The 27,518-nt window shown below is 38.0% G+C and overlaps 1 protein-coding gene and 1 long non-coding RNA gene across 11 annotated transcripts in view; one reads left to right on the top strand and one right to left on the bottom strand.

Moving 5' to 3' along the window:
- Positions 1 to 27,518, bottom strand: part of PHLDB2 (pleckstrin homology like domain family B member 2) — a 199,810-nt gene that overhangs the window by 94,510 nt on the left and 77,782 nt on the right. For 2 of the 10 annotated variants that reach the window (XM_039857031.1, XM_039857039.1), the window contains one exon: positions 12,047 to 12,159. In XM_039857031.1, coding sequence (XP_039712965.1) covers positions 12,047 to 12,113 — 67 coding nt within the window. In that variant the 5' untranslated portion in view covers positions 12,114 to 12,159. Of the gene's footprint in view, positions 1 to 2,452; positions 2,690 to 3,465; positions 3,571 to 3,807; positions 3,945 to 12,046; positions 12,160 to 27,518 lie in introns of those variants that run through there. The other 8 variants (XM_039857035.1, XM_039857043.1, XM_039857032.1 and 5 more) reach the window with 6 other exon arrangements.
- On the top strand, positions 4,135 to 5,247 carry LOC120598189 (uncharacterized). The gene is made up of 2 exons (XR_005651536.1): positions 4,135 to 4,265; positions 4,420 to 5,247. It is a non-coding gene; the product is annotated as an uncharacterized LOC120598189 (long non-coding RNA).

Raw genomic sequence — 27,518 nt, 5'->3', positions numbered from 1 at the left:
TATCCAGCCAAGTGAGTGGGTTGTGGGCAAAGGATTCAGATAAAAGGATTTCTGAGGTTCCTTTTACTCTCAATTATTTTGTTCTACTCACCAAAGAATAGCCAAGCTTGAATTGTCTTCAAATTCCTAACCCAAGCTTTATGCAATCACATTTATCTTAGATATCAACTCATCAGCTTATGAATTTCTCTTACAACTGCCCCATTGCACACTCATTTTCTTATATGCCAGGTGTCTTTTTAAACTCTGCACTCAAGAGGCCTCTCTCATTCTCCCTTTTGTCTAAGACAACCCTATCCATTCATGCACTCTTCTCTTAACCCATACGGCAGGGAGGGACAGAAAACCTTGAATGTTCTGTTTTGTACCTGGATTCAAAAGCAACATCTGCTATTTCTGTGGAACCATCTGTTGCCCACTTTGCCATGGGAAGGATGGTGCAAGCATCAAAACTGAAGTGTCATAGGTCACACAATGGAATCACCTCCTTCTTGGGACTAACACACATGCAAGCATATGCTCCAGTCACTATGGCTAATGCCATTCTTTCCCTATCAAAGAGTTTATTTATTTCAAAATGGAGAATGGTACCTCTAAATTCTCACAAAGGGGCAGGTCCAGTTAAAAGAAAAAATTACATTTGCCTGAATGAATATCAGTCTCTAAATTCTCTAATCCTGGGCTATACCTAAAACTATGTCTGCCGCTAACTTAAGCAGCTGTTACAACAACTGTAAAATGGAAAGGTGGAACTCAGTGATCTCTGATGCTTCCTTGCATTCTAGCACTCCAAAATTCTGTGATTTTGAGCCAACTCAAAGTCCCCAGTGAACATAAGTTCCTTAAAATCTATGGTACATTAAGACTCTTAAGGGCAAATGAATCTGCTGCAGACAAAAAGGCTTCTATGACATGATCTCTGGGTTGAGCAAGAACACAATTGATTTCTTGAGGATCCAAATTAGATTAAGATCCCTAATCTTGTTAACAAATGCTCACAAAGTAATAATACTCTAGTGAAGAATTTGGGGCTAGATAATGCTTTGTTTGTCCTATGCATTGTAGGATATTACACAGCATCTGAGGCCTCGTCCCACAAGATGCCAGCCCAAGTTGGCAGCTAGGGTTGTTCCATACCCGTAGTGGAGACAACCAAAAATGTCTCCAGACACTGGCCAATATCCCCCAGAAGACAAAATCTTTCCTCTCCCCATTGAGAACCACTGCTGGTCTACATATATTTTAAAATAAAGGACATCACTTAATAGTCGTTTCTGTTTCAAAAGGGTGACATTTACACAATTACTAAGTACACTGAGATCTAATAAAGTCATCAGATTTATAAAGCATGTGTATTCCACTTGGAAGACATACAAAACCATTGTCTTCCCAAATCATGCAGAGCACTCCTTACCAGGGAAGGATTGAGAATTAGCATACAAAGTCATACTCTCAACTGCTCTTAAAAGTATTTAAAAGGAATCACAATTTCCACAGTAACTTCTCTAATGTACTTCAGAATCAATCCTTGCTTACAAACCTCAAACACAGGGTTTTGAGAACCAGTAGTTGGTTTATTCACTTGGCTTTTTTCTTCTCTCTCTTGTACAAAAGCCAGTAAATAAAATGTTTCTGAAAAGGTTGCTAAAAAGTTCCAGCTTAGGTCCGGGTTCTTTAAGATAGGAGTTGGCAAACTCTTAGCTCACTTTCCCCAAGTATCTTTTCCTCCCCCACTTCTAATGGGGATCCAAAAGACACCCCCAATAGTCCACCACAGCCCAAAAGAGCAGCAGCTGCCAGCTGCATGAAAGAGACTGAAGCCTGCAAATTGACTGAAATGACGACTACTCTTAACCAAACATCTCATTTTTCCATTTGTGAAAAAGGCTGGGATTTGCAAACCTCTGGGTCTCAGGAGGCGAAGGCTACACTAGTCAACTAAGAGCAAAAACTCAACTCCCCCTTGCTTTTAAAGGAAATGTCACCACAGGACTTTACAGTCTCTTAAGTCTATATGTTTAAATTTCCACATTAGATATGTAAGGTAAAAAAAAAAATCCTTTTAAATAACTAAGTCCAGGATATTAAAAGGGAATCATGAATAGACACAATAGTTACTTTTCAAAGAACCTTAGCTCTTTATTCAAATAAATATTTACACAATTGAGGGTAATGGTACCAGGGATATAGGCATTCTGTTAAAACAGTGGGCAGCTCTAAAGGTTTATTTATCCTAAATCCAACTATTCTGTTGCTATCCTACCAAGAACCAAGAATTCGAGTACTCTCAGGGCAAAAGTTTAACCCTCTGAAACAGTGAACTTCATTTAGAGCTCCGAGCTGAATTCAGATGTTAGAATCTCGGAGACATATCTCAAATGCTTAAATTAAGCCAAAGTAGGATGCTTAAAGTTACAAGCCTGATAATTGAAAATAAATATCTGTAACTTACATATTCACATAACGAAGGGAAATGTGGCTGGCAGATATTTATAGCAAAAAGACTCCACATTTTTCTGCCTCCTCTCCTAGTTCCATTCCCAGCTGCGTCTGGCTCTGCCTAGCTATGCATTCTGTAACTCTTGAGAGCTACTTTTGAACTCCAGAGGAAAGACTTTTAGGGATGAGCGCAGGGCCAGCCTAAAGGATTTCCAGCCCTGGGCAAGTCTACCAACATAAAAGGAGGCGGGAGCAGGGCGCAGTTCTCTCTTTATAGACGAAAGGTAGATGGGTAGGCGCTGGAAGCAAGTTCGACTTCCGAAACTCTTTCAAACAGGAAACCCCAACTTTGCTAGGGACAGCCTGTCAGCCTTTTAATTTCCTGGCGGTGGCGGGAGTTAGCCGCCTCGGCGCTTTAATGAGTGATAACTGCTAGAGCTAAGTTATTAAATAAACCAGCAAACCTTGCAGCAGCACCTCTGCTGTGCTGCGCGCGAGTGAAACCGGGGTTCAAAACATTTCTTATCGCATCCAGCCGCTATCTTTAGGGGTGCGGAGACTGCCATATCATAAAACTTTTGGGGAATCCAAGAGCCAAATCAGAATTCGAGACTGTGGGCGGTTCAAACTCGCGAGCCCCACTTTTGAAACAAAGTGGAACCAGAAGCGCAGCTAGCCAGATGTTGGGGGCGGTATTCTCCGAATCTCGCGTCCCGCACCATCCAGCAGCGGACTTTCTCCTTCCTCCGCGCACAGCGACAAAGCAGCTCAAAGATCCCGATCCCTCTTTCCTTGGGTATTCCCGAGTCCTTGGCAAAAGTTGACTCGGGTCCCCCCAAATCTCTCCTGTTACCTACAATCGCTTTGTGAGCGTCTCTACCCGACACTCCCTACCCAGGCTCCTCGCAACCCGAGGTCCATCTGTCTTCGAGGGTTTGGGGCCCCCCATAGCTGCGCAGCCCGGGCTTTTGTCCCTACAGCCTGGAAGAGAAGCAAGGAAACTCTGCGTTCTCGATGTCCACTCACCGCCTCATCTTTCCTCCTAGTCGCCGCTCTCCTCCGACCCCGTCGCCCTGTCGCTGGGCCCCCGCCCCAACCCGCCCTCCCTCCCTCCCCGCCGCCGCCCCGGGCCCCGGCCCCGCCGCAGCTCCAGCCGCGGCCGTCAGACCACTCTGAACTCGCGGTGCGCAGTCAGCGCGCCCCTCCTGGGCCCGGGCGGCCACTGCCTCCTCTCCGCCCCCAGCCCTCGGCCGCGCAACCGGCGGCGACCAATTCGGCGGCGGGGGAGGCAACGCCCCAGGGAAGCGGCCGGGACGCGCGGAGCCGCCGCAGCCCCCTCCTCCGGGAGGGCCGCCGACCCTTCCTCACCTGGCGCTTCGGCGCTGCCGGGTGCCGGCGGCCGGGGAGGCCAGGTGCGCTCAGTGCGCACAGCCGCTCGTTGCGGTCCCCCTCGGGCTGCGGTGGTGAGCTCCGCGCCGCTCGGTCCCGTGCCCCCGGTCCCTCCGTAACCACCGAGGGACTTGGAGCATTGAAGTCCGTGATCCACCCAGATCCCGCGCGGTTCGCAGTTGGGGCTTTACTGCTGCTGGAGGGGCCTGGCTGTGTGCCCCATCACCACCAGCTCAAAGCCGTGTTTACAGCCGCGCGGTGGAGACTTTTGTGGCAGGCTTTTTTCTTTTCTTTCTTTCTTTCTCTTTTTTTAATGAGCTGGAAGAAGGGCGGGAGGGTACACGTCCTCGGGTGATGATTTCCTCACCCGACGGTGATGTTTCTGCTGGGAATCTCCAGGTGGCTGCACCTCCTCCCAACAGTTCGCCCGAAGGCAGGTACCTTGATGCGTCAGAAAAGCAACTTCGCCAAATCGTTGGGGAATGGCCTCAGCTAAGGGCTGGGTTTTTTTTTTTTTTTAAATACTCATACTAATATCCTTTAATTTAGTGCTCTTGAAAGTTTCTAAATTTTATAACGTGTTTTTCTAAGTTGCTGTAACTGATGAAAACAACGTTGACGCGAACGTCCTCCAATGGGTGCTTCCGCGAAAGGCAACCAAATGGACTCTGGGTGGCCTAAGACCATGGTACGCGGGAATGTGAACCTCTGCCAAATTCTGAAGGAGTCTCTGGGATTACGAAGATAAAGGCCGTCAGCCTTCCCTCGAGGAAGGAAAAGCAAAAACAAGAAAAAGCACAATGAAATGCACACTAACTTGTGATCAGTATGGTTTAGGGCAAGTTCTTTTAGCTTCCACAACAATTTCTTCATCTACAGTATGATAGTGATGATCCTGATGTTGCAGGGTGGCTAATAGGCTTGTGGTTAAGGTATGCAAAGTACCTAGCACCATGAGTGGCACTTAGTAGGCACTCAACAAATAGCTTATTTAATGCGGTTTTCATATGTGCTAGTAAAAGTTTGACTTCTAATATTGGGGAGAGGCTCACCTATAAACAGCTTGGTGTTTTATATGACTTTTTCCCCTGGGTCTTGCCTCTTTGCTCCACAGAAACATACAGGGATTGATTCCACACTTCAGAGCTCCAGCAATTCTCTCTTCTCTCCCACATGATAATTCTCTCGTTTATTAGATCATCTCCATCATCATAAAATCACGTCATTTCTCCCATCTTAAAACAACAACAACAACAACCTCTCTACTCCACGTCCCTCTCCAGCTACTTGCCCTTTTTTCCTGCTTGTCCACAGCAAAACTACTTTAAAGAGTTGTTAGGAAAAGCTGACTCTCAAGTTCCCTTTCCATTTACTCCAATCAGGTTACTGCTTCTACCATGTCCCTAGAATTCTTATCAAGATCAAACTACTAAATTAGAAGATTTCTCAGTCCTCATCTCACCTGAACCATCAGTCGCAATTAACAGCTAATGACTTTCTCCTAAAAATGATTTTAGTTGACGTCCATAACACTATATTTTCAGTTTTCTTCCTATCCCACCCGCTGCTCCTTCTCAGTCTCCTTTGCTAGTCCGTTCTTCTTTCCCAGCTTCTGAGTAGTGGAGTGCCCAGAGCTCAGACTTTGGACTTCTGTCTTGTCTATCTACATTCACTCCCTTTGAGATCTCATCTGTCTCATGGGCACTAAATACCATCTATGTGGTCACGACTCTCAAATTTTATCTCCAGCCTGGTCATCTCCCCTGAACTGTAGGCTCTAGTCAACAACCCAGTTGGCTGTCTACTAGGCTTCTCCTACTTAACATTTTCAACACTGATATCCTGAAAGTGCTCCCTGCATCCCCTAACCACGCTGTCATAACTGAAGTCTTCCTCTTATCAGGCCTAAAACCTTGGTGTCATCCTTGACTTTTCTATTTCTCTCACATTTCAAATTCAGTCCAGCAGGAAATCCTTTCAGCTGTACTTTCAAAATACTGTAAATTCAACTACTTGCCACCTCTAGCCTTAATAACAATCATGCCTAATCTACCAGCATGTCTCAACTTTGATTACTCTTACCCTGTTTCTACTTTTGTCCCCATTCAGGCCGTTCTCAACATAGCAACCAGAGCAATTCTTTTCAAACATTAAGGTAGCTCATATCACTCCTCTGTTCAAAACCCTGCCATGGGCCCTATCTCAATCAGAGCAAAAGCCAAAGTCCAAAGAATGGCCAGAAAGCCATTGATCTGTCATTCTCTGACCTCAGCTCCTACTTCTCTCATTTCCCTCACGTAGCTCCAATAGCTGCCTCAATATTCCTGGACTAGATTCCTAGACAGGTATGCTTCCATCTCAGGGCCTTTGTTCTAGCTGTCCTGTCTGCCTGGAATTCCCACCCTCAGGTATCTGTATAGCTTGCTCTCTTACCTCCTTCAAGATACTGCTCAACTGTCACCATGTTCCTACCCTGACGGCTCTATTTAAAATTCAAAATGTATTCTCCAGACCAGTAAGCTTTCTTATTTTTAATCAACAGAATCATATTACAAAATGTACTTTTTAAATCATATTCATTGTCTGACTCTCCTCACTAGAATGTAAGTTCTATGCAGACAAGGATTTTTGTCTGCTCTCTTCCAGTGCTCCTAGAAAGTTGCCTGGCGCGTTGCTGGTGCTCAAGAATGAACGATAGCTTTCACCCAAAGCACTGTGGTTGCAGATATTTCTTTGCCTGGAACAATATCGACAATAGTTGCCTGACAAACATCTTAGAGACAGTTGTTCTCTTTCAAAAGAGTATGTCTACCAATACAACACACATAAAATGCTTATAATTACGTTGACGATATTCACATGTGAGAAAAAATAGCTAATATTTATTGAGAGCAACAATTATGGTATATGCCAGGTACTTTTCTGCATTAAAATATTTCTTTTTTGCCCAGCCCCCAATCTTTTCTGTTATTTTTCATTGGAATCAGGCAGGAAAGGATACACAGTGTGTTGTATGCCAGTGTGTGTGTGTGTGTGTTGTAATTGTCCCTAAATTATCCAGCTGTGTTTATCTGGCCCACTTTTCCCTAATCACTTGAGGATCCTGGATTGGTCTGCCCTTTTCCTGCATGGCAGACTTAAAACAAGGAGTTTTCTTTGTAGCTTATCTGCTCATCACAGGAAAAAAAAAAAAAAAAACAATACTCTATCAGTAGTACTCTGTGATACTATAGGAAACTCAGCTTCTTTTCTCTGTTACTTTTCTTTATTTTTCCTTTCATCTGACTTTTGCCATCTATCCAGTTATCTCAGACCTTGATTTCAAATTCCCCTTTACCATAATATGTGTATATTTTTTTCAGCCACATTGGGCAGGGATAAGTATTTTAATTGATGTGCCAGATATAAACAGACCTCATCGCACTCGAGATTTTTGACAGTTCAGAGCAGAGTCCAGGATTCAGAACATGAGGAATGCTAAACACAAAGGCAAATTTACGAAGCATCTACTCTGTTCCATTAGATGGATGATAAAATAAAACATTCTATGTCTCTATATAAGGAACTTACAACCTAGCATATAACTAATGTGATAAGTTAATAGAAAATATACTGTAAAAAATGTATCTCTACCCAATGAATCTATCAGGGAAACACATGTGACCTTCATATTGAAAGACAGGGCCTTCTAGGCAGAGGAGGTAACATGAACAAGGCAGGGTACAGTAAAATCAAGGTAGGTTAGGGAAGCGGCAACTAATGCAGGCTGCCTGAGCCCACAGAGCATGGAGCGGGCATGGGAGATAAGACTAAGGAAGTCAGGGTCAGATTTGGAGGAAAGGAAGAGATGGGGCTTTGAATTTTAAATTTCATGTCTAATACTGTTTTAATTTCCTTGCTCTGAACTCACACTGGCTTCTCCTTGCCTGAAAAATACAAGAAGAGCCAGCCACTGTGTAGGAAGTAGAAACTGATTATATAGAGCAAGGCCGAAAGAGAAGGATGAGCTCCAGCCACAGAATTTAAAGACTCCATTAAAGAGGCACTGATTCTATTTCCTAATATGTTAAATAAAGATACCAGTCCTAGTCAAGGCTGCTCAACTGAATATTCATTGGGCCCAGCTAAGATACTGACTCTCTCTGCCCACTCTTGATTGCGATCCTTTTTTTCATCTTATGATGATTCCATAGTCACAGATCCTAAGATTCTCACAGAAATAAGCATGAAACAGATATCTTTAGGTTGTTGGGTCATGTGTTGGACTGGAGATTCAGTTAACTTAAAGTTCCAATGTACTGGCTGTGTCACCAGAGTCTTGGGGTTACTTGCATGATTTATTTTGATGTTTCACGTTATGGGGATAATTGCATTGTTTCTCTCAGGGGAGTTGTTAAGAGAGCTAATAAAAAACATTATTATATAGCACCTAGCTCTGACTAGAGATTTAGTGCCAGTGCTCAGGATGTTCAAAGTGGTCGTTTGAAGCATTTATTTCTTAGATACAGATTATGATGTTTATGACTATTATAGTTCTTTTAGACTCATTTGAATTTCTGGCTATTCTCAGAAACCAGGAGAGTTTCTGTGAGTTACAAATATGCCTACAGAAGATAATCAAATTCATTTACTGTGTTTTTCCAATGAGAACAAAAAGAAAGTTTATTTAAAAGGTACTTCTCATGTTCATTTTAAGAGGTTGCTTCCCAAGGTATTATATTTATAAGATTGACATAAGAACCTCCAGAACTTTAACGGGTAAGTGGATATACTGTACCTTTAAGATTAATATTAAAGTTAGCTTTACAAAAGGTTTAGCAATCCAACAATGCACAAGAGGAAAGTTATATATATGGAATGAATTTGTAACCAAGAAGGCAAATATGGATACGTTTAAAGGATGTGTTTCCCTTCCCCTTTCCTATGCCTGCAGGCAGAGCTTTCTGTGACTCTCCAAGTCCTCTCCAAAAAAACCTAGATAAGGTCTGAGGACCCTCAAGAACTGGAGTGATGGTTGGGGGAAATCACCTTAGTGATTTTCATTCCTCTAGTCTGTTGAACATTGATGGGAAATGCAATCAAGACAAGCGCCGATGTGGTTGATTGTTTTTCTGTTGTGCAAGCTACTTTTGTCTCTCATTCTATGTGGCTCCTGAAGTTAATCAAAGTGACCATCCAGGAGGAAAATTCCTTACACAGGCAATTTTGAAGGATCCACATAGGCAAAGGGCAACATTATCCCTAAAAATAATTCACTGGTAATTAGTCCTCAGAAGAAAATTTCTTCTCTCAGGGGCTGTTTGCATTTCATGTTAAATTCTCTATGACTTGGTAAATAGTTGAATGTTTGACCCTATTGGAAATATCAATCCCTTGTTTTCCATTTCAACTGCCACAATCCTCAGTATAAGAAAGAAGGAGCACTGAGGGGTACACATGAGGGAAGTTGGTAATTACACCCTGTGCACCTTCATAGATATCTTGAGTACAGCAGACCAAATATGTTTGAATTCTTATCACCTTCCCCCACTGGCACCTCTTAATCTTCCTTCTTATATTCTATAACTAATTAAAGGCCACCACTTTATATTTAGTCGTCCAACCCCGCAATCTGGAAAATGTCTTCAGTCTCTTATTTTTTCTTAACCCGTCTTACCAATCCATTTCCAAACCATATTTTTGCATCTTAAATATCTGTCAATAGTACTATTCTCTCCATCCCCTTTGTCTTCGTTTATTGTCCTATATCCTTAACTTTCACTTCTAGAGAAGGCCAGAAAGAACCCCAGAGGTCAGGGGGAGATGAAGTTTCACTAGGTCTAGGGCTGGAGGGACATTGGGTGTGTGGTAGGCAAGGCTCAGCCAAGGCAATGGAAGATGGAAGGGCCTAAAGGAAAAGTTAAGATCCGCACTTTAAAGAGTCAGGAAGTATCAAATCCAAGACCCTATGTATTTGATTGGGACAGAGGATGGAGTATATGGCAATTACTGAAGGATTGATAACTCTGTATTTGAAACTGGCACTTAGGGCAGTGATGTGATGGCTAGGCGGGACAGCAATAAACAGACACTGGAACCATAAAGCTTCTAAATCAAGCCTCTGTTCTCAATAGCACTATTAAAATTTGTAATTATTTTGTCTTTTTGCCCCTCATGTTCCTATCAAATCCTATACGTGAGGTCAGAGCCGTTCTATGTTGTTCATCCTTATATCCTCAGTGCCTCCCACAGTATTTCATACATAACAGATACTATAAAATATTTGTAGAATAATTGTACAAATTGGTCCTAAATACTGATAATCTAATCTCATCTCTTCAATCTTAAGAATTCTTCAGTGACTCCTTGAAGCCTTTAGGATAAAATAAATCCAGAATCCTCAGTTTAGCATTAAACAAATAAACAAACAAACAAAAAGAAGTCATTTGGTTTCTCCAGGTTATAGTCTCACCCAGTAGCTTACCATTGCTTCCCTCTTCTCCCTGCAAGGAGGGAAAGTTTCAATCATAATACACTTCTTGCAGTTATTCCCACGTATCACATTCATTCATCTCTTCCCTTACAACCAGCAAGAGTCAGTTCAAGAATCATGCTCTCGAGAAAACTTTTCCCAACTCCGTCCCCAGTCTTGTCTATGTGCCAATGTACTTCATATTATTGGATTGCAAGTTTTTCTATTTATCTTCCATCTCTGCTCAAGTCATAAACTCCTTAAGGTAAGAGGGCTGTGACGTTTAATTGTGTGTCAATTTGGCTAAGTTATGGTGCCCAGCTATTCCGTCAAACACCACTCTAGATGTTGCTGTAAAGATAGTTTTTTGATGTGATTAACGTTAAAATCAGTAGATTTTGAGTAAAGCAAATCACTTTCCATCATGTGAGTGGTCCTCATCCAATAGTTCAGAACTTAAGAGCAAAGATTAATGTTTTTCAAAAAAGAAGGAATTCTCCTCAAGACTGCAACATAAAAATGCAACCTGCATTTCCAGCCTGTTGTTCCATGAAATCCAGATTCAAGGCTGCAGCATCAGCTCTTACCTGAATTTCCAGCCTGAAGCCTCCTCTACAGATTTCAGACTTGCCAGCCCTCAGAACCACATGAGACAATTCTTTAAAATAAATCCCCTCTCCATCTCTCTCTCTATATATATATATATATATATATATATATATATATATATACGTATATATATATATATACACACATACATGTGTATATATATACACACATACATGTGTATATATATATACGTATATATGTATATATATACATACACGTGTATATGTATATGTATATATACATACACGTGTATATGTATATGTATATATACATACTTATATATATCAAGTATATATATACATATACACATATATATACACATATGTACATGCGTATATGTATATGTATATATATACATGTGTATATGTGTATGTATATATATACTTGATTCTGTTTCTCTAGTGAACCTTCATTAGTACTAATACAGGAGCTTTCCGTTTTAACTTCTGTTTCTAGGACTTAGCACAATAAGTAAATAAAATTTAAATCTAGCTGGAATTCACTCTCCCTAATAAAGACTTCGGTGTGCACAGATCATCAGCTGGTTGCAGGGAAATACTAATGAGGTTAACTGACACCAGGTCCCCAGCATATCCCCGAGCACCCCCTCCCCAGTTACTTAGCCATCTAAGGCATAATAAAAAATAATGAGGAAAGTATACATTTTATGAGTCCATTTATTCTGTTATGGATACCGGGGAACATAAAGATTTAAACAGCACCACAAGCCCCATGAATTGAGTGTAGTTGGATTGGAGCCTCATAACTCAGAAGAAGCAGAATCTTCTAGAGAGCCTAAAAACATGGTACCTTTCTCTGTGTGTTTCATCCACCTCTGTTCGTGTGGGCTTTGATTTTTGAATGACTGATGAATCATTGGAAAAGGCCTTGCCATGCCAGCTGCTTTGGCCTGCTTGTCATTCAGCATCTGGTCTAAACAAAACCTCAATATATCTTCAATGAGGTAAGTAAGCACATGACTAAATCTCTAGGCAAGGATTGCCAGCCTTAGGCTACCTACCTACCTGCTTCTGCCTGCTGGACTCCTGGGTTTATGCTGAGCAATGCACAGTCATTCCATAGGTATGGTGGAGAGTAGATACTTATAAATACTTACTGAAAATTTCTGAGAATGAAGTGCATACCAAGAGTTCTCACCTAAGTGTTGCAGGTCACCAACTCCATCCTCCTGGGGCTCCTCTCTCTGTGTATTATCCTCCTCCATCAGGATTCTGCTGAATCTCACAGGTGAAACTGGAGCCGATGTCAGCCTGTATACAGAAAGAAAAGAAAAATACCATGATTGGGAAGCTGAAAACTGAGGTGACCTCTGAAACATGAAGGTCAACAGAGCTAACATCTGGGGAACGCTAACTGCCATTGTATTTGAAAAATGGACATCGTGGGTCATCTTGTAATCCCACTGCTGACTATCGTTTAAAATGACAAAACTTAAATACCATCACTACCAACCATCACCAACAAAAGCACAATTTTCGATAGAATAATTACAGATTAAAAAAAAAAAACAAACAGATGCCAGCAAACAAGCAATGGGAAATACTTAGACAAAAAGAATCAGTTTCTGCTTGGTGTTTGTTGTTGCTTATTTTCTATTTATCATCTCATGCTTATTATTTGCCAACCATCCTGTTAGGTACTTTGTCTTTATTATTTCTTATAATTTTTATAAAGTCTCATATTATACAAAAGGAAACCAATGTCCTTGTTCTTAAGAGCATTCTAAGGAGCTCCTGGCTTTGTTAGACTTCTCACAGCCCTCATATGTCCAGTTCTTTTCTGCAGATGATGTGTTCTCACCATCATGTAAGGGCTCCCACATGTTGTGCATCTACTATGCCAAGTATTTCTCACTTGATTTTCACAATCACTCTGAGACTAAAGATTATCATTCCCATTGTATAGATGAGAAACCTGAGGCTCAGGAGAAATAAAGAATTACCAAAAGTCACATAACCAGTAATGTACACTATCTTGTAAGATAACAACCCCCATCCCCAATTTAATTTTGTTGAAATTGCTCCTGACGTATTAAGGAGGATGGATTTTAATGGTGGCAGAACTGGAGGCAGAAAGACCAGTTAGGACCTATATAATATTTCAGGGAGAGATGCTAAGGATTTAATCTAGGGCATTTGTTTAAGATCATTTCAGACTGTGATATATACAGGAGGAGAAGAAATAGAGGGTATAGACAAGAACCCAACTGGAGGGTTGGCCTTCTATACCAGGTGCTCCTCATTTCAAGAGAAAGATGGAGGAAAGGAGAGGAGAATAGATGCCCATGCAGGTTGATAGCTGTGTATTAGGGAAGGTTAAGAGTAGAGGAATTTGCATACTGAGTGCCTCATTTTTATCAATGAATACAAGGCCAACTCTTCTGTTGAATGTCTACCAACCTGAATATTATTGTAGGAGATAAATGCTGAAATATAGACTATTAAAAAGAAGCTTGAAAAGCTTTTGTGTTACAAACAATACCATTAAGTAAAAAATACAACTCACAGAATGGAAGAAAATATTTGCAAATCACATATCTGATAAGGGACTTGTATCTAGAATATAAAAAGAACTCTTAAAACTGAAAAAAAGTCACAGGATCTGAATAGACAATTCTCTAAAGAAGATAAACGAATGACCAATAAGCACATTAAGTTGCCCTTAGCCATTAAAGAAAACCACATCAATGTCACAGTGTGATACCACTTTACACCCACCAAGATGGTTATAATGAAATAGACAAATAATAATAGAGCAGATACTCATATGGTGCTTGTGGGAATGTAAAAAGACATTTTGGAAGACAATCTGGCAGTTTCTCAAAAGTTTAAACATAGACTCCCATAAAACTCAGCAATTCCACTAGTAGATATATACTCAAAAGTAATAAAAACATATATTCACACATAACTTGAATATAAATGTTCTATTTTCATTATTCATAATAGCCAAAAAGTGGAACCAACACCGATGTCCTTGAACAGGTAAAAGGATAAATAAAAGATGGCATATTTATACAATAAAATATTATTTGGCCATAAAATGGAAGGAAGTGCTGACACATTCTTCAACATAGATGAACCTTGAAAACATTGCGCTAGGTGAAAGAAGCCAGTCATAAAAATTCACATATTGTTTGATTTATACGAAATATCCAGAATAAGCAAGTATATAGAGTCAGAAAGTAGATCGGTAGCTTCCTAGAGCTCGTTGTGGGGAGTGGAGGAGGAAGAATAGAGAGTGACTGCTAATGGATATGGGGTTTCTTTTTCAAAGTTGATGAAAATGTTCTAAAATTAGACTGTGAATATGTTAAAAATCATCGAGTTTTATGCTTTAAATGGATGAATTATATGGTATGGGAATTCTATCCTAGTAAGCTGTTTTTTAAAAAATAGCTTAAGGTCTGAGGTAAAGATTATTGACAGAGGCAAGAACTGAAGAATGCTGCAGAAGACCAGATAATAATAATAATAATAATAATAGCCATTATCTTTGAGGATTTACCAAAATAATAATAATAATAATAATAGCCATTATCTTTGAGGATTTACCAAAATAATAATAATAATAATAATAGCCATTATCTTTGAGGATTGGCCAAGCACTGTGCCAAGAGTTTTACTTACATTTTCTCCTATAATCTTCACCACACACCCATATATATATTAGGTAGTTTTTCCCCAGAAAGCACTAAATTAAAAAAAAAAAAAAAAAAAACCAAAAAAAAAATAAAACAAAAAAAACCACATATATTAAGTATAACTAAAGCTCAGAAAACATAACTTGTCCAATGTCCAAGGTCAACAGCAAGAAAAAGACGAAATGTAGGTCTGTGTCTATCTGGAGCCCATGTCTTAATACATGCACTGTATGAGTTTTACTTTTCTATTTAGCTCCAACTTTCTAGGTTCAGCACAAATGCCATCATCTTTAGGCCAATCTCTTTTCACTGGCACTCCAAATTCTGTGTCTACAAATCTTGCAGTGGTAAATGGCATTTTCATCTCTTCAATCCTAATAATAGCTGTAGAATAAATGTATAATAGTAACGAGTTGTAGAATAAAGTCATCAGTAAATGAGTGTGCTCCTTATGTCCTGCACGCTCAGGAGTCCTAGAAGTATGATTACTGCCTATATAGAGTAATTTCTCAAAGTTCAGGACATTAAAAGATAAAGTAGCCAATGGCTCAATTCAGAGTCAACGCATCTCTCCATCTCCTCTATTTAAAGAAGTTATGGATGAGAATAAAAATAAATAAAAGCTAATCTTAACTTTTAGAGAGACAATGCTCATTCCCAGCTCCTTCTCAGGATGGTTCTCTCAGGTTTTCAGATCTCAATGCTACCTTCCAGTTTTCCTCATCTATTAACTGCAGATATGCCTAAATTAATACCTGGCATGCAGTAGGGGTTCAAGAAATTTTATATTCTTTTTCCATTCCTTTCACAGTCTCCCCTCCTCTCCCTGCTTGGCACCCATTAAGAGTTTATTCTGCATTGAAACTTCTAGTCTAGAATGAGGTAACTGTGAAAGAAGAGACAAAATGCAAACCTGGCTCTCACTAAATAGGTCTGCTCAATCTCCTCTATGCTCGGTAATCGTAGCAAAATGCTCGGAATCATTTAAACTGAGACACAAAATTCCTCCTCAGGAAACTATATCTGTTCACATATATCCTAACACTTTTTTCTTCCTTTTTTTTTTTTACTACCATGAGAAACAGTGGAAGAAAAATAACTTCTTTATAATAAAATATTCTGATGTTTACGTGGGCTTACATTGTACCAGACATTATATTGAAGTCTTCACAGAAATCTTATCATTTAATTCTTACACAACCTATTGTGGTAGATTCTCCTATCTGACAGATGAGAAAATAGAAGATAGAAGAGGAGGAATAACTTCACCCAGGTCACTCAGTCAGTAAGGGAGGGGACCAGCAACTTCCCTCCGGTCCATGTGACTCTAAAGTCTGATTTCTCCATCTCTCCTTTATACCGCTTCCTACATCCTTTCCATTATCACCAAGCTCCCTTTCATGAAGGTTGTTTTTCTAAAAACAGTATAGGGGAACATGATTCTAACATGAAAATGTATTACAAGCAGTCATCCAATATCGATGTGAAAATACCAGATTAATTATTAAAAGACAGAACCCAACACTATATCAAGAAAATAAACCATGACCTAGTGGGATTCATTTCTAGAATGTAAAGATGAACAGTATTGGGAAATCTATTAATATAAACACCATATTAGTACACGTAAGAGGAATAATCATATGATTATCCCCTATATGCAAAACAATAACAACAAACTTTTGACAAAAGTGTCCTCATAAAAACACTTGAGAAAATAGGAAACGATGCATATTTCCTAAACAAAATACCTTGGTGTCAAAGCAGCTTTGTGCTTAATTGGAATTCTATTAAGATTAGAAGAGTCAAGAATGCTCACTATCTCTGCTATCGAACATTGTTCTAGAGGTATTAGCCGGTACCATTTAAAAAGAGAAAACAATAAAAGGCACAGGAATTGGAAAAGAAGTAAAACTATTTTCAAGTGATATGATAAGTTTACCTAGAGAACCTAATAAAATCAATACTAAGCGAACACAAACAATAAAATAAATTTTTAACCCATTTCCCATTTTAGAAAAAAAAAGTGCAGATCGCTGCCAGCGTTGATTTAATTTTACATAAACACGCTCTTTGAGGCTGAAGCAAATCTGACTGGTTTTTAATGTGAAAATAAAATGTAAAAACTGTTCTTGGAGTTATTTCTAAACAGAACTTGTCTCTAATCCTAACATAACAGAAATGTATACATAAATCGGATTCATCAAAAGAATCTTTGGCTAACAACTGTTAGAGAACGATGTTACCATCACACATAGGAATGCTGTTTTCTGGGATTTGACATTTTCAGCAATCAAGAATTACTATTATTTTGTAAATGAAAATACCACTACTAAAAAACAGAATGCTATAAATAGAATGATATTATTTGTTTCCAGGGATTATCAATATATTAGAGCGATGTGAAAATAATAATAAAAATGAGATATTTCTTGGCAAAGTTTGGGGGTAAGGTTAGGACTATAATCCGCGAGTTATCTTGAGTAAATGCTGCAGCCGCAAGCTCAGCTGGCGAGTATTCTCGGGGCAAATGGGAAATGGGTTAACTGCTAAAAATAATGTTAATTTGAAAATAATTTCAAACGTCAGAAAAGCTGCAAGAATAGCTCAAAAACATTTTTTTCTGGAATTATTTGAGAGTAAATTTTGAACATGTTTCCTGGCACCCTTGAATCGCTTTTAGTATATAAGACCTCAAATAAGGACATTCTCTAGATAACCACAAAATAAGGTGAACGTTAGGAAATCAACATTGACACTAACATTAAATTCGCAATCTCCACTCAAGTTTAATCAATTGTCCCAATAACATTCTTTATAGGATGTAAGCTAGGTTCATGTGTTGCGGTCAGTTGTCAGGTCTCTTTGGTCTTTTTTCAGTCTGAAAGAGTGCAGCATGGGTGGCATCTCGGACAGTAATTCCTCACTCTCACCCACTCTGCACCAAGGGGGATGGAAATGGCAGAGACTGACCTCAACCAGACCCACCCTGACAGACATATAAAATGAATAATTGCTTGAGTGTGTAGAGAAAAGCTTTAAAGTGATGCCATGCTTTTATCTTCTTTTATTTTTACCTTAAACTTTTTAAAGCAAACTATAAAAATAAAAATATGTTAAACCATTCGCTCTTTGCTGAATTCTTCATAGATAGAATGTTCACAAAAAAAAAAAAAAAAGTCTTTTTCCAAAATTGTTCTAAGACAATCTCTCTTAGGTTAGATTTAACAGTAGTATATCCCTTAGATCAATATAACATTGGGTCTGATTGGTCTACAAGTAAATCCCAGTTACGAATCCTGTTCTTAGATTAAATTTTAAACAGGCACACAGAGCACAACTATTCCCATTGTATTAGATATAAGTTCTCAATAAGTTAAAAAAAAAAAATTCTCATCTGACTCTGCCTCAAAGCTCTGTTGGGAATTCTTGGAAATCTGTCAGATTACCACTAATTCCATGGGCACAGTAGTTTGAATTTCTGTATATGTAGAGCCTGCAACTAACTTTCCCAAATTATATTTTTATGGTAATCAAATCATTAGCTTTCATCCATGTTGACTGTCTGAAGGGTTTTGAAAACATAACAGATACATAGCTAACTGTCATGTTGTGTGTGTTTGGGGATATTTGTCCTCCTATGTTTTCTAGATAACCTATCCAGATATATTATTGAATATTCTTTATTCCTAGAATCCAGTCAGCTTCTTGAAACAGTGTAAATGATCATATTGAGACTTCCCAGTTTTTTAAGAGCAAATTCTAGATTTCCTTGAGTGCCTGGGATCCATGCTTCTTGAAATCAACTTGATGGAAAAGCATTAGTAAATGTTGATATCCTATTTTCTCCTTGGTATCAGAATAACTTCTCCTACTCTTGCGTTCATACACTCGTGTGTGTGTGTGTGTGTGTGTGTGTAAACATTCTTTTTCTCACAACAGGTTGGAGAAGAGAGAGACAGTGATTATGGGAGGGGTCAAATTCTTCCTCCAATTGGTTGTCTGGAGGCAAGATGACAACAGGAATATCGATTCCTTAACCCCACTCCAGACTTTTTATTCAGAATCCGTGGAGGTGGATACAATGCCATGTATTTTTAAAAATAAATTCTTTCCTGATTAGCACTGTGTTCTACTCATATATTTATCAGAATGATTGTTAAAAAAAAAAAAGTTTGAGAAATGATGCTCTCTGTAACCCCATCTTTGCAAGCTGTAGCTTATATTAGCATATGCTTTTAAGGAAACATCTATTTAATTTTGTTTAATTCGGCATTTCCCAAATTTATTTGAGTATAGAATATACTTTTTTTTTTTTTATAAAACACATATTACTATTGCACACCCAAAAGCACAGACTTTGTGAAGTATTGGAATAGAACATATGACTCATTATGTCACCCTTTATTTATTAACAGAGTCGGCAACTCTGATGTTTGGCAACTCAGTAATGAATATAACCACGGATATTCATCAGGACTATTGCATAAGGTTTCATAAGGATTTCATGCCCAATATTATTCTCTGGCTCTTCCTCAGCTCATGCCTAAACTTTAGATGTTAAAAAATCAGGACAAACAAACAGAGACTCATGGACATGGACTATAGTCTAGTGGTTACCAGAGGACTATAGACTAGTGGTTACTAGTGGAGTGAGGGAGGAAGGAAGGTAGACAGGGTCAAATATAGGTTTAGGGGGAGAGTGAAGTAGGTAAAGGGGATCAAATATATGGTAGCTGAAGGAAACTGGACTTTGGGTGGTAAACACACAATAGAATATACAGATGTCAAATGATAATGTACACTTGAAAATTATATAATTATATTAACCAATGTTACTCCAATAACCTTAATTTAAAAAATTAAAAATATAAAATTTTTATATTTTTTGCAAAAAAAATATAATAATAGTTATGATAATTAGTATGTCCTGAGTAGTTACCATGGGCCAGGCTCTGTTCTAAATATTTTGCAGGTATTTAATCCACAGCTTTATAAGTAGGGTTTATTATTAACAGCGTCGTATAATAGGTTACTGAGGAACAGAAATAAAGTAGATAAATCTAAGAAAACACACAGTTAGTGGTGAAGCAGGGATTATAGACATTAATCTATAATTTCAGACTCAGAGCCTATAGTAGTAACCACTCATTATTTTGCTTGAACTGTAGTCTCTGGTCTTCCTTTACATGCTCCTCCTTGGCAGTCTCATCCAGCCAAAGCTTCACCTTGTCCGTGAGTCCTGAGCCTTTTCCCACTGTCTCCCTTTTGAGCCACAGCTTCACCTCACTAACTGCTTGTTAGGCATCTCAGTAAAAACCTATTACTGGAATCTCACATTCAATGTATTTCTAATAGAATCTCATCTTTCTCCCTCCAATCTTATCCCTGCTTTTTTGTTCCCTCTTTCCAGTTGTTCATGTATTTCTTCACGTGACATGTATAAAAACCTATAATGTGTTTGGCATTATGCTATGTTGGGAATATATATAAAAGTGAACAAAATTTAGGTTCTTACTCCCAGTTTCTACTTCCTCATAACTTTAGGGAACACATGCTTCATCGCGCTCTCATCTTCTTTCTCCATTATATTCTTTTAGATTAATACCCAACAGCTATTTTATTATCTAAATTGTTCTTAAGTTATATTCATTTGAAAGGGAATTTGATTGTCTTGTATTATCTTCCTGTGACAGGTCACTGACACATCAATAGGTGCTGTAGTAGATCGCATTCTAAGGAAGGCCACACAACCTCACATGATCTTGTAATGTGACATCGACAGTCATGAATCTAGAGTGAAAGTGATACTGTGTGCTTTCCAAGGCCAAGTCCTACCAGGCAAAACAACCTCGCCCGGCCTTTTGGGGATACCAGACTCCAAGCCGTGAAGAAGGAGAAAGACTACATGGAAGGTTTTTCAGGTGACAGTTACCACTGAAGATCCAGCTGACAGCGAGCATCAACCTCCAGACTCATGATTGATCAAGGTTTTAGAAGATTCCGAGTCCTGGCCTTCCAGCCATGCTAGCTGATGCTGACGGAAACGGAGACAAGTTGTCCCTTCTGAGCCTTACCTAAGTTGCAGATTTGTGAGCAACATAAGTGTTGTCATCGTTTTAAGCCCCTGAGTTTTGACCTGACTTGTTAGATAGCAATAGATAAACAGAACAGGGGCCTACCTATGTTTTAACCTGTTATACCCAGGAACAAGTTCACATGGCACAAAACATGCTGCCTGGAAGGAATTTGTTGCCAGGAAGACAGGCACCATCATTGACGGTCGATCGTGTGCCATTCTTTTAAAAATTTTAATCCTCTATAGTACATAATAAAGTTTTTTGTATGAAGTATATGTCTAATAAATCTTTACTGAATTGAATTAAAACATGGTGTGATGGTAAGTATATGCATTTTGTTGTCAGATATACTAAATTTCAAACCACAATTCTAGATGTTACAGCTCTGTAATAGTAAAATCATCAGTTTTTCCTCTTCTGAATCTGTTATTAAAATATTTATAGCATGTGAAAGTACCTAAGAGTGCATGGCTCATGATAGATTCTTCTTGCCTTCACGTTCTCTCAAATTTTAAAAAAGGAGAAATAAGGGTAAAATGAGAAAGATTTAACTCTGATTGTAGAAGATCTTGAATGCATGGTTAAAGTTTAGTTTTTAGACAATGGAGACTCGTGGAAGATTATAGAGATCTTATAAGAGTAAGGAAATTTTTTAGAAGATTAACATGGCTGTAATGTGTAGAATGAGAGAAGAGATATACAACAACTATTAGGAAGCTAAAGTCAGTGTTTAAACATATTATTGTCTGAAGAGTATCTTAAAAATGTAGCCAGGACAATGTTAGATCAGGATTAAATGGCAGGATGGTATTATAAAGGAAGTTGTCACAGATTTTGAGTTGGAGTCTACAAAGGAGAAGGTTAATATAAATAAAAAGAGAAGCCCAAAATTCGTCTCAGTAATTTGATATTTATTAAAAATCATTCACATAGGCTACCCTATGATTTAGCAATCTCATTTCTAAAAATCTGTCCTATAAAGAAATGACAGCAAAAGTACTTGAAGTTATATGTACAGAGACTTTAATGCAGTCCTATTTGTGATGGTACAATGTTAAAAATCAATATAACCATCAATAAGGTAATGGCTAAGTAGACTATGGTATGTCTATACAGTGGAATAATATGAGAAATAGGTAAATCTAAATAAACTGACCTGGATAAGTTTTAAGTGAAAAGAGCAAGTTGCAAATCAATGTTATAACATCATCATTTTTGTTAAAAGCAGAAAAAAAGCTTAAGTGTCAGAAAAGAAAGACATTAAAATTAATGCTGTTTTCCTCTGATGACTGGGAATAGAAGGGTGTGGGGGGTAGAGAGGTCTTAAAATATTTACTTCAAATAGTTTGTATAGTTTTACCTTTTGCTGTTTTTTAAAAAATAAAAACACAAAAACATTTTAAGTTTACAAATTTCATACCATTACAAGCAAACAGTACCTTTAACAGAAAGAGTAAAGTCTAAAAAGATGTTGGATTCAGGGAAAAGATGATGGTTCCATGTAGCTTAATGTGTATTTGGTATAAAAGGTTGAATTGTGGTTTGTGTCATGGTAGTTGTTGGCAGCGGGAAGGATGTACCCGAGTAGGCCTTCTAGGTTATGATTCTGGTAGGGCCCAGACAAGAGATATGGTCCATGTGGGTAGAGCTTGCAGCTAAGACTGCAGAGTCAAAGGCAAGAATCCCGAGCCAGTATCCTGGGAGGCAACACCAGAGGTTGTTTTCTACTTCTGCCTAATCCCAGGATTGGAAGGAATAACTCTCTCTGACACAGATTGTTTACCCTAAAGACTAGCTCACGTCATCCATGTGCTTTCCTAATCATTAACTCTGGGCCTTCCAAGCTATATGAATGTTGGTAGGTAGTACAACATCCTACTGGTGGAACTAGTCTTCATAAATTTATCTATCACTGCCTCAAACTTATTTATATTTTTAAGCTGGGATATATCTATATCTACATCTATATCTATATTTATATTTATAGTCATAGCGTCTATGTCATCTATATGTCTATCTACATAGATGGACAGATATAGAAAGAAATCCATGTTTGTATATTCTCATATGAAACAATCAGCATTTATTTACATTTAGCCTCGAACAATAGTAGGTATGGGGACGTATTAAATATAGGGTAAACATATTATAAAAATGAATCCCACGTGGAATATTATAGTGGCATGTTATAGAGCCAAGATTTTATTACAGAATTACTGATTGCAGAATTACAGATGAATTTAAATTGATGGCTCTAAGAAAATTTTTGCAGAAGGGCTCCTTATAGCTTATTGACCCTAGAAATGTGGTTATCATGGCTCTTGGGAAGATCCTTTTTTCCCTTCACGGCTTCAAATGCTTTGGGCAAAAGCAATACTGTGTATTTTATTAAGTGATTATTATCTCCAAGCCCAGTAATGAATTTTTTAATACATGATAGTGTCTTTAAAATATGTTCAATATTTAATACACATTGCATTGGGCAAGTATTAAATAATATATTTGAAATTTAAAAAATGCATATGCAAAGAGTTTCGCAGAATTCCCTACAATATTTATAATTATACTGTCTTCTGTTGCCTTTTGTTTATCCTATCTCCTGTAGATTCTGAACAGATATAGAGATAATAAAAAACCATGTCATGATGTCTTTTTTTTTCTTTTCCCTTTTTCCTCACAAATTTGGAAAAAAGGTATGGAAGTATAATTAGTTGCTTAAGATCCCACAGCCCTTCATGCTGACAATGATATTTTTAGATTCTGGGATGTGCTGCCTCATTTTTTCCTATTTTTCTTATTCATGATATTTAAAAACAAAGGATTTATACATATCCAAGAAGTTATATATATTCATTTTTATTATTGCTATGAATCCATATGCTATCTCATAAGTAAATAAAAATATTGCATTTCAGGTAAAAATTTTAGATTTCTTTAACTTTGTCAATTTCTTTTTTTCTAACAGAAATACCAGCCTCAGTTTACCTGCTTGTCCTCATGCGGGTATATACTTCCAAGCTATTCCAAAGTGAAAATAATTACTTCATGCTCCTGTTATTAATCTAATAGAAGTACGGAAGGGGGAAGAAGAAGAGAAGATGCATTTCTGGCAATTGGGAACAATGCTACAAACGTGGAGGCCTGTTCCAAATTTTAGTAATTGGTACAGCATTTATCACATCATTTAGTGTAGCTGGAAGAAATAAAATTATAACTTTCTCCATAATGGTTTGGCTAAAAAGTTGAAGTTGAGAGTAGACCCTGAATTTGAATCTCTTAGGAATTAAAATCATACCTAATCCCTGTTTCTTTTGAATAGTTCTGCCAGTTTGATGATGAGAAGATGGAAGACAAACTAAGCAGAAACAAAACAAAACAAAAAAAGCATTGTGACTTTAAGATCTAGTGAAATAATGTGAGTAGTCTTCCAGAATCTAGTTCAATAAAAAAACAAATAGAATTCTTAGAAATATAAGAGGTCAAGATTTTTTTTTCCACAAAAGGTTGATGAAAGTTCCAGAAATCCAGGATAGGAGAGGAATAAGTATAATGCCTTTATATAGGGAGATGAAATGATCCATCTGCTTGTGTGAATTATTTTTCAGTGTAGTGATGGATCTGAACAAGCCATCCAAACCCTTTCACTTAGTTCCTCTCTTAACCAATTGCAAGCCTTTGTGAAATGGGGCAAGATGAGAAAGATAAATGGTTTTCCAGCAGTTTCCATGACCTCTTTAGTATCTTGGCTCTAATTAATGCTGATGAATCGAGAAGAAAAATGTCTTAAAATTTGGGTGAACAGTCACTTAACTACTCAGAAAAACATTTGGAAATTAGAAAAAAATTGTAAATATCTGTCTCTATTCTTTTCGATCTCACAAGTGACCTCGTTCTCTTTTCTCTACCTAAGAGAAAAAAAAATCCAGAAGATGATGTTGACTGGAGCGCAATTTCCAGAGAATCACTATTATGTATTCGTCTTTATATTTCATGGTTTTTGGCACTTGGTAGGGTTTCGATAAATATTTGCTTGATTTCATTGAATTAATTGAGTAAAAGGGGAGATACAGTCTTTTAAAAGCCAAAACAATTTTAAAATCTTGGTAAGTTTATCTAAGTATGTAATTCAATCTGTGTTCATGGATCAACTGAAAATGGAGAATTAGAGAGAGGAAGTCAAAATACAATCCACTGATGAATATACATAATTTTGGGGATATGTTTTTGATCCACTTTTCCTGTCACTTGTGGGAACTATTACCAGCATTTAAATCAATCAGTGCCCATGAGGCTATTGGGGAAGGGAGCAGATCAACTTCCTCTGGCTTCATGCTTACGAGTCTAAGTTACATCAGTTGCCGTAACCCTCTTGGCCGCCCTCTCCCACTTGAGTCACTCTGCCCCAGAGGAGAAAGGGCAACTCTCCCATTGGTTCATTCTGGAAATTAATTGACTCTGTGTAGTCGAGAGCCAGCTGACCTTAGAAACTACACATTCTGGTCTGCTCCTTCATACTTTTAAGTTGTGCAGAGGCAAGTCCCCTCGCGGGGAGCTGTGCAGTGACTGGTGGGTAAGTTTACCTAAATCTGAAGTGCAGGTTTAGGAAGTCTGCTGTTGTCATGCACCTAAGCCATGTCTTCCTTTATCAGCTTTATCAGTAATAAGGATGACATTTTTATCTCCTGCCACATTTTCATATCTACCTTTTCATTGTTTACAAATTTGATTGGGGAAAAAATGTTATTTTTTGCTCTGCCTCAAACTGTATAAGGGTACTGGGCTCCAGCAACTCTATATAGTTACATCTGATAATTTTAGCATTCATTTATTTATTTAGTCATTCATCTGGAAATAGTTATTGAGCCCCTAAATATGCCAAGTACTATGGTAAGCCCTGGGACCTTACTCACAAGAGGTTTGCAGTGTAGTGTGTTTATAAAGCAATTTGACAAGTAGGTAAGCAATAGCTTCCCAGAGTCTGAGCTGAGATGTTCAGTTTTTTGCTGTTTCTTTAACTGAGCCATGACCTAGTAGAATTTGGCCAGGAGGTAGCCAGGTCTACCTGATCTACCTGATCTAATCTGGTTTACCTGATTAGAGCTGAGGTTGAAGGTGTAGGCAGGGGCTCAATTCTGAAAGACCCTACCTAGAAGCCAGACTAAAAGCCACAGGCTCTGCCTGGTAGGTAACAGGCAATAGTGTAAGAGATTAGAGGAGTGATAAGGTCAGGTTTCTGTCTTAAATAAGTCACTTTGATAGCTTGGAAAATTGATCTGAGAAGGACAAGCCAGAGGAGACCAATTTGCAAATTTTTCCAGTTGAGAGATATAAAAATGTGATTTAACAGCATCTTTGCTTATTTTTTAAATTTTTAAAAAAATTTTTTTACCTCTGGGTAATCTTGACATTTTGTGGGATGAACAGTAAGAGAGAAATTACCTCCTGTGGTGATGATGATAATGATAAAGAAAAAGAAAATGACGATGGCTAACATTTATTGAGTTCTTGCTATGAACTGTCACTAGGCTAAAATGTTTTTGTGCATTGGCTCACTTTCTATTCACTAAAAATGCATGAGTTAAATGGTATTATTTTTTTCCATTTTATGTATAAGAAAACTGAGGCTTATGTAGGTAAAATAACTTGTCCAAGGGTGTAGAGCCAAAGAGCAGCAGACCTTGGACTTAAACTCCAGCCTGCTGCATTTCAGTTTCCATTCTAATAACTCAGTGCTTTATAAAAAGCTTCATAGCACTTTACAAAGCACTTTCTTACACAATGTCTCATTAGAATTTTAACAGGGTCCTTGGTCAACCTTAAATTCACTCCAAACAGAGTTGTTTGTTTTCATTTAATAGAATCATATGCTCATAAAAATAGTTTGTGATGTATTTTGAAATCACAAAACACATTGCTCATGATTTGTGCATAAATTATCAGTTTGGTGCCTTCTTGGCCAAATTTTAATAGTCAAATGTCCTCTCCCTGCCATCAGACACATACATACAAAATGAATTTTAATGTTAACTTTAAATAAATAAGTAAATATTCTGTAAAATATAATTTAAATATAACAAGAGAAATGATTTGTAGTTTTCCTTTTACTATGGATTATTTATTCAACATTCAACAAACACCAGCTAAGCACCTAGTGTATGTTATGCACTATTCCTTTTAAGAATTTGGGAGATAGTAACCAGTAACTTGTTTGGGTTTGCTGTATCACAAAGAGCCTAGCTCCATTCCATCATACAGGAGTCCTCAGTATCTGCTATCAGAACAAATAACACCAGTGAAAGAAAGCAAAGAAAGTACATTGTGCAGGCCCAAACATTAAATTAATTAAATCAATTAAGGTTAGACATTGTACTACCTTAAATTTACTAGTTTATTCTTTGGAAATCTTCAGATGATGATGATGATGATGATGATGATGATGATGATGATGATGATGATGATTTTGCCCCTATTCATGTTAATAAGGTAAAAGTGATCATGTTGCTTTGCATTCACTCAGCATTAGCTTAGATAAGTAAGATAAATATCTATTTATCCAGGATTGTGAGTGTTTCAACATTTGTGTTAGCATAATCTATTTTAAACTTCCCAGTTTTAAATAGAAACCCCAAAGCGCCATAATGAACAACTTGTCATTATCAGTGCATAGACTTGTGCTTGTTACAAGTAAATGAATTAATGAAGGATGATTCCAAACTACATAGCCAGTCCTGGCTGGAGTCAGTGCTACAGTGAGAAATTACAGATATGTAGCCCTGCTTTGCTCCAAGAGATAGGCCGTCTCTCCCAGAGAGTGCTGGCTCTTCTGATCTTCACTCCTTGCCCCATTCCAATCCCCTCAGCACATAACCACACCTCTCTGGACAGA

Source organism: Pteropus medius, unplaced genomic scaffold (genome assembly GCF_902729225.1).
Source record: "Pteropus medius unplaced genomic scaffold, Ma_sr-lr_union100, whole genome shotgun sequence".
Classification (NCBI taxonomy): Eukaryota; Metazoa; Chordata; class Mammalia; order Chiroptera; family Pteropodidae; genus Pteropus; species Pteropus medius.
Note: the sequence above shows the minus strand (reverse complement) of the source record. Positions and strands in the feature narration are given on the sequence as shown.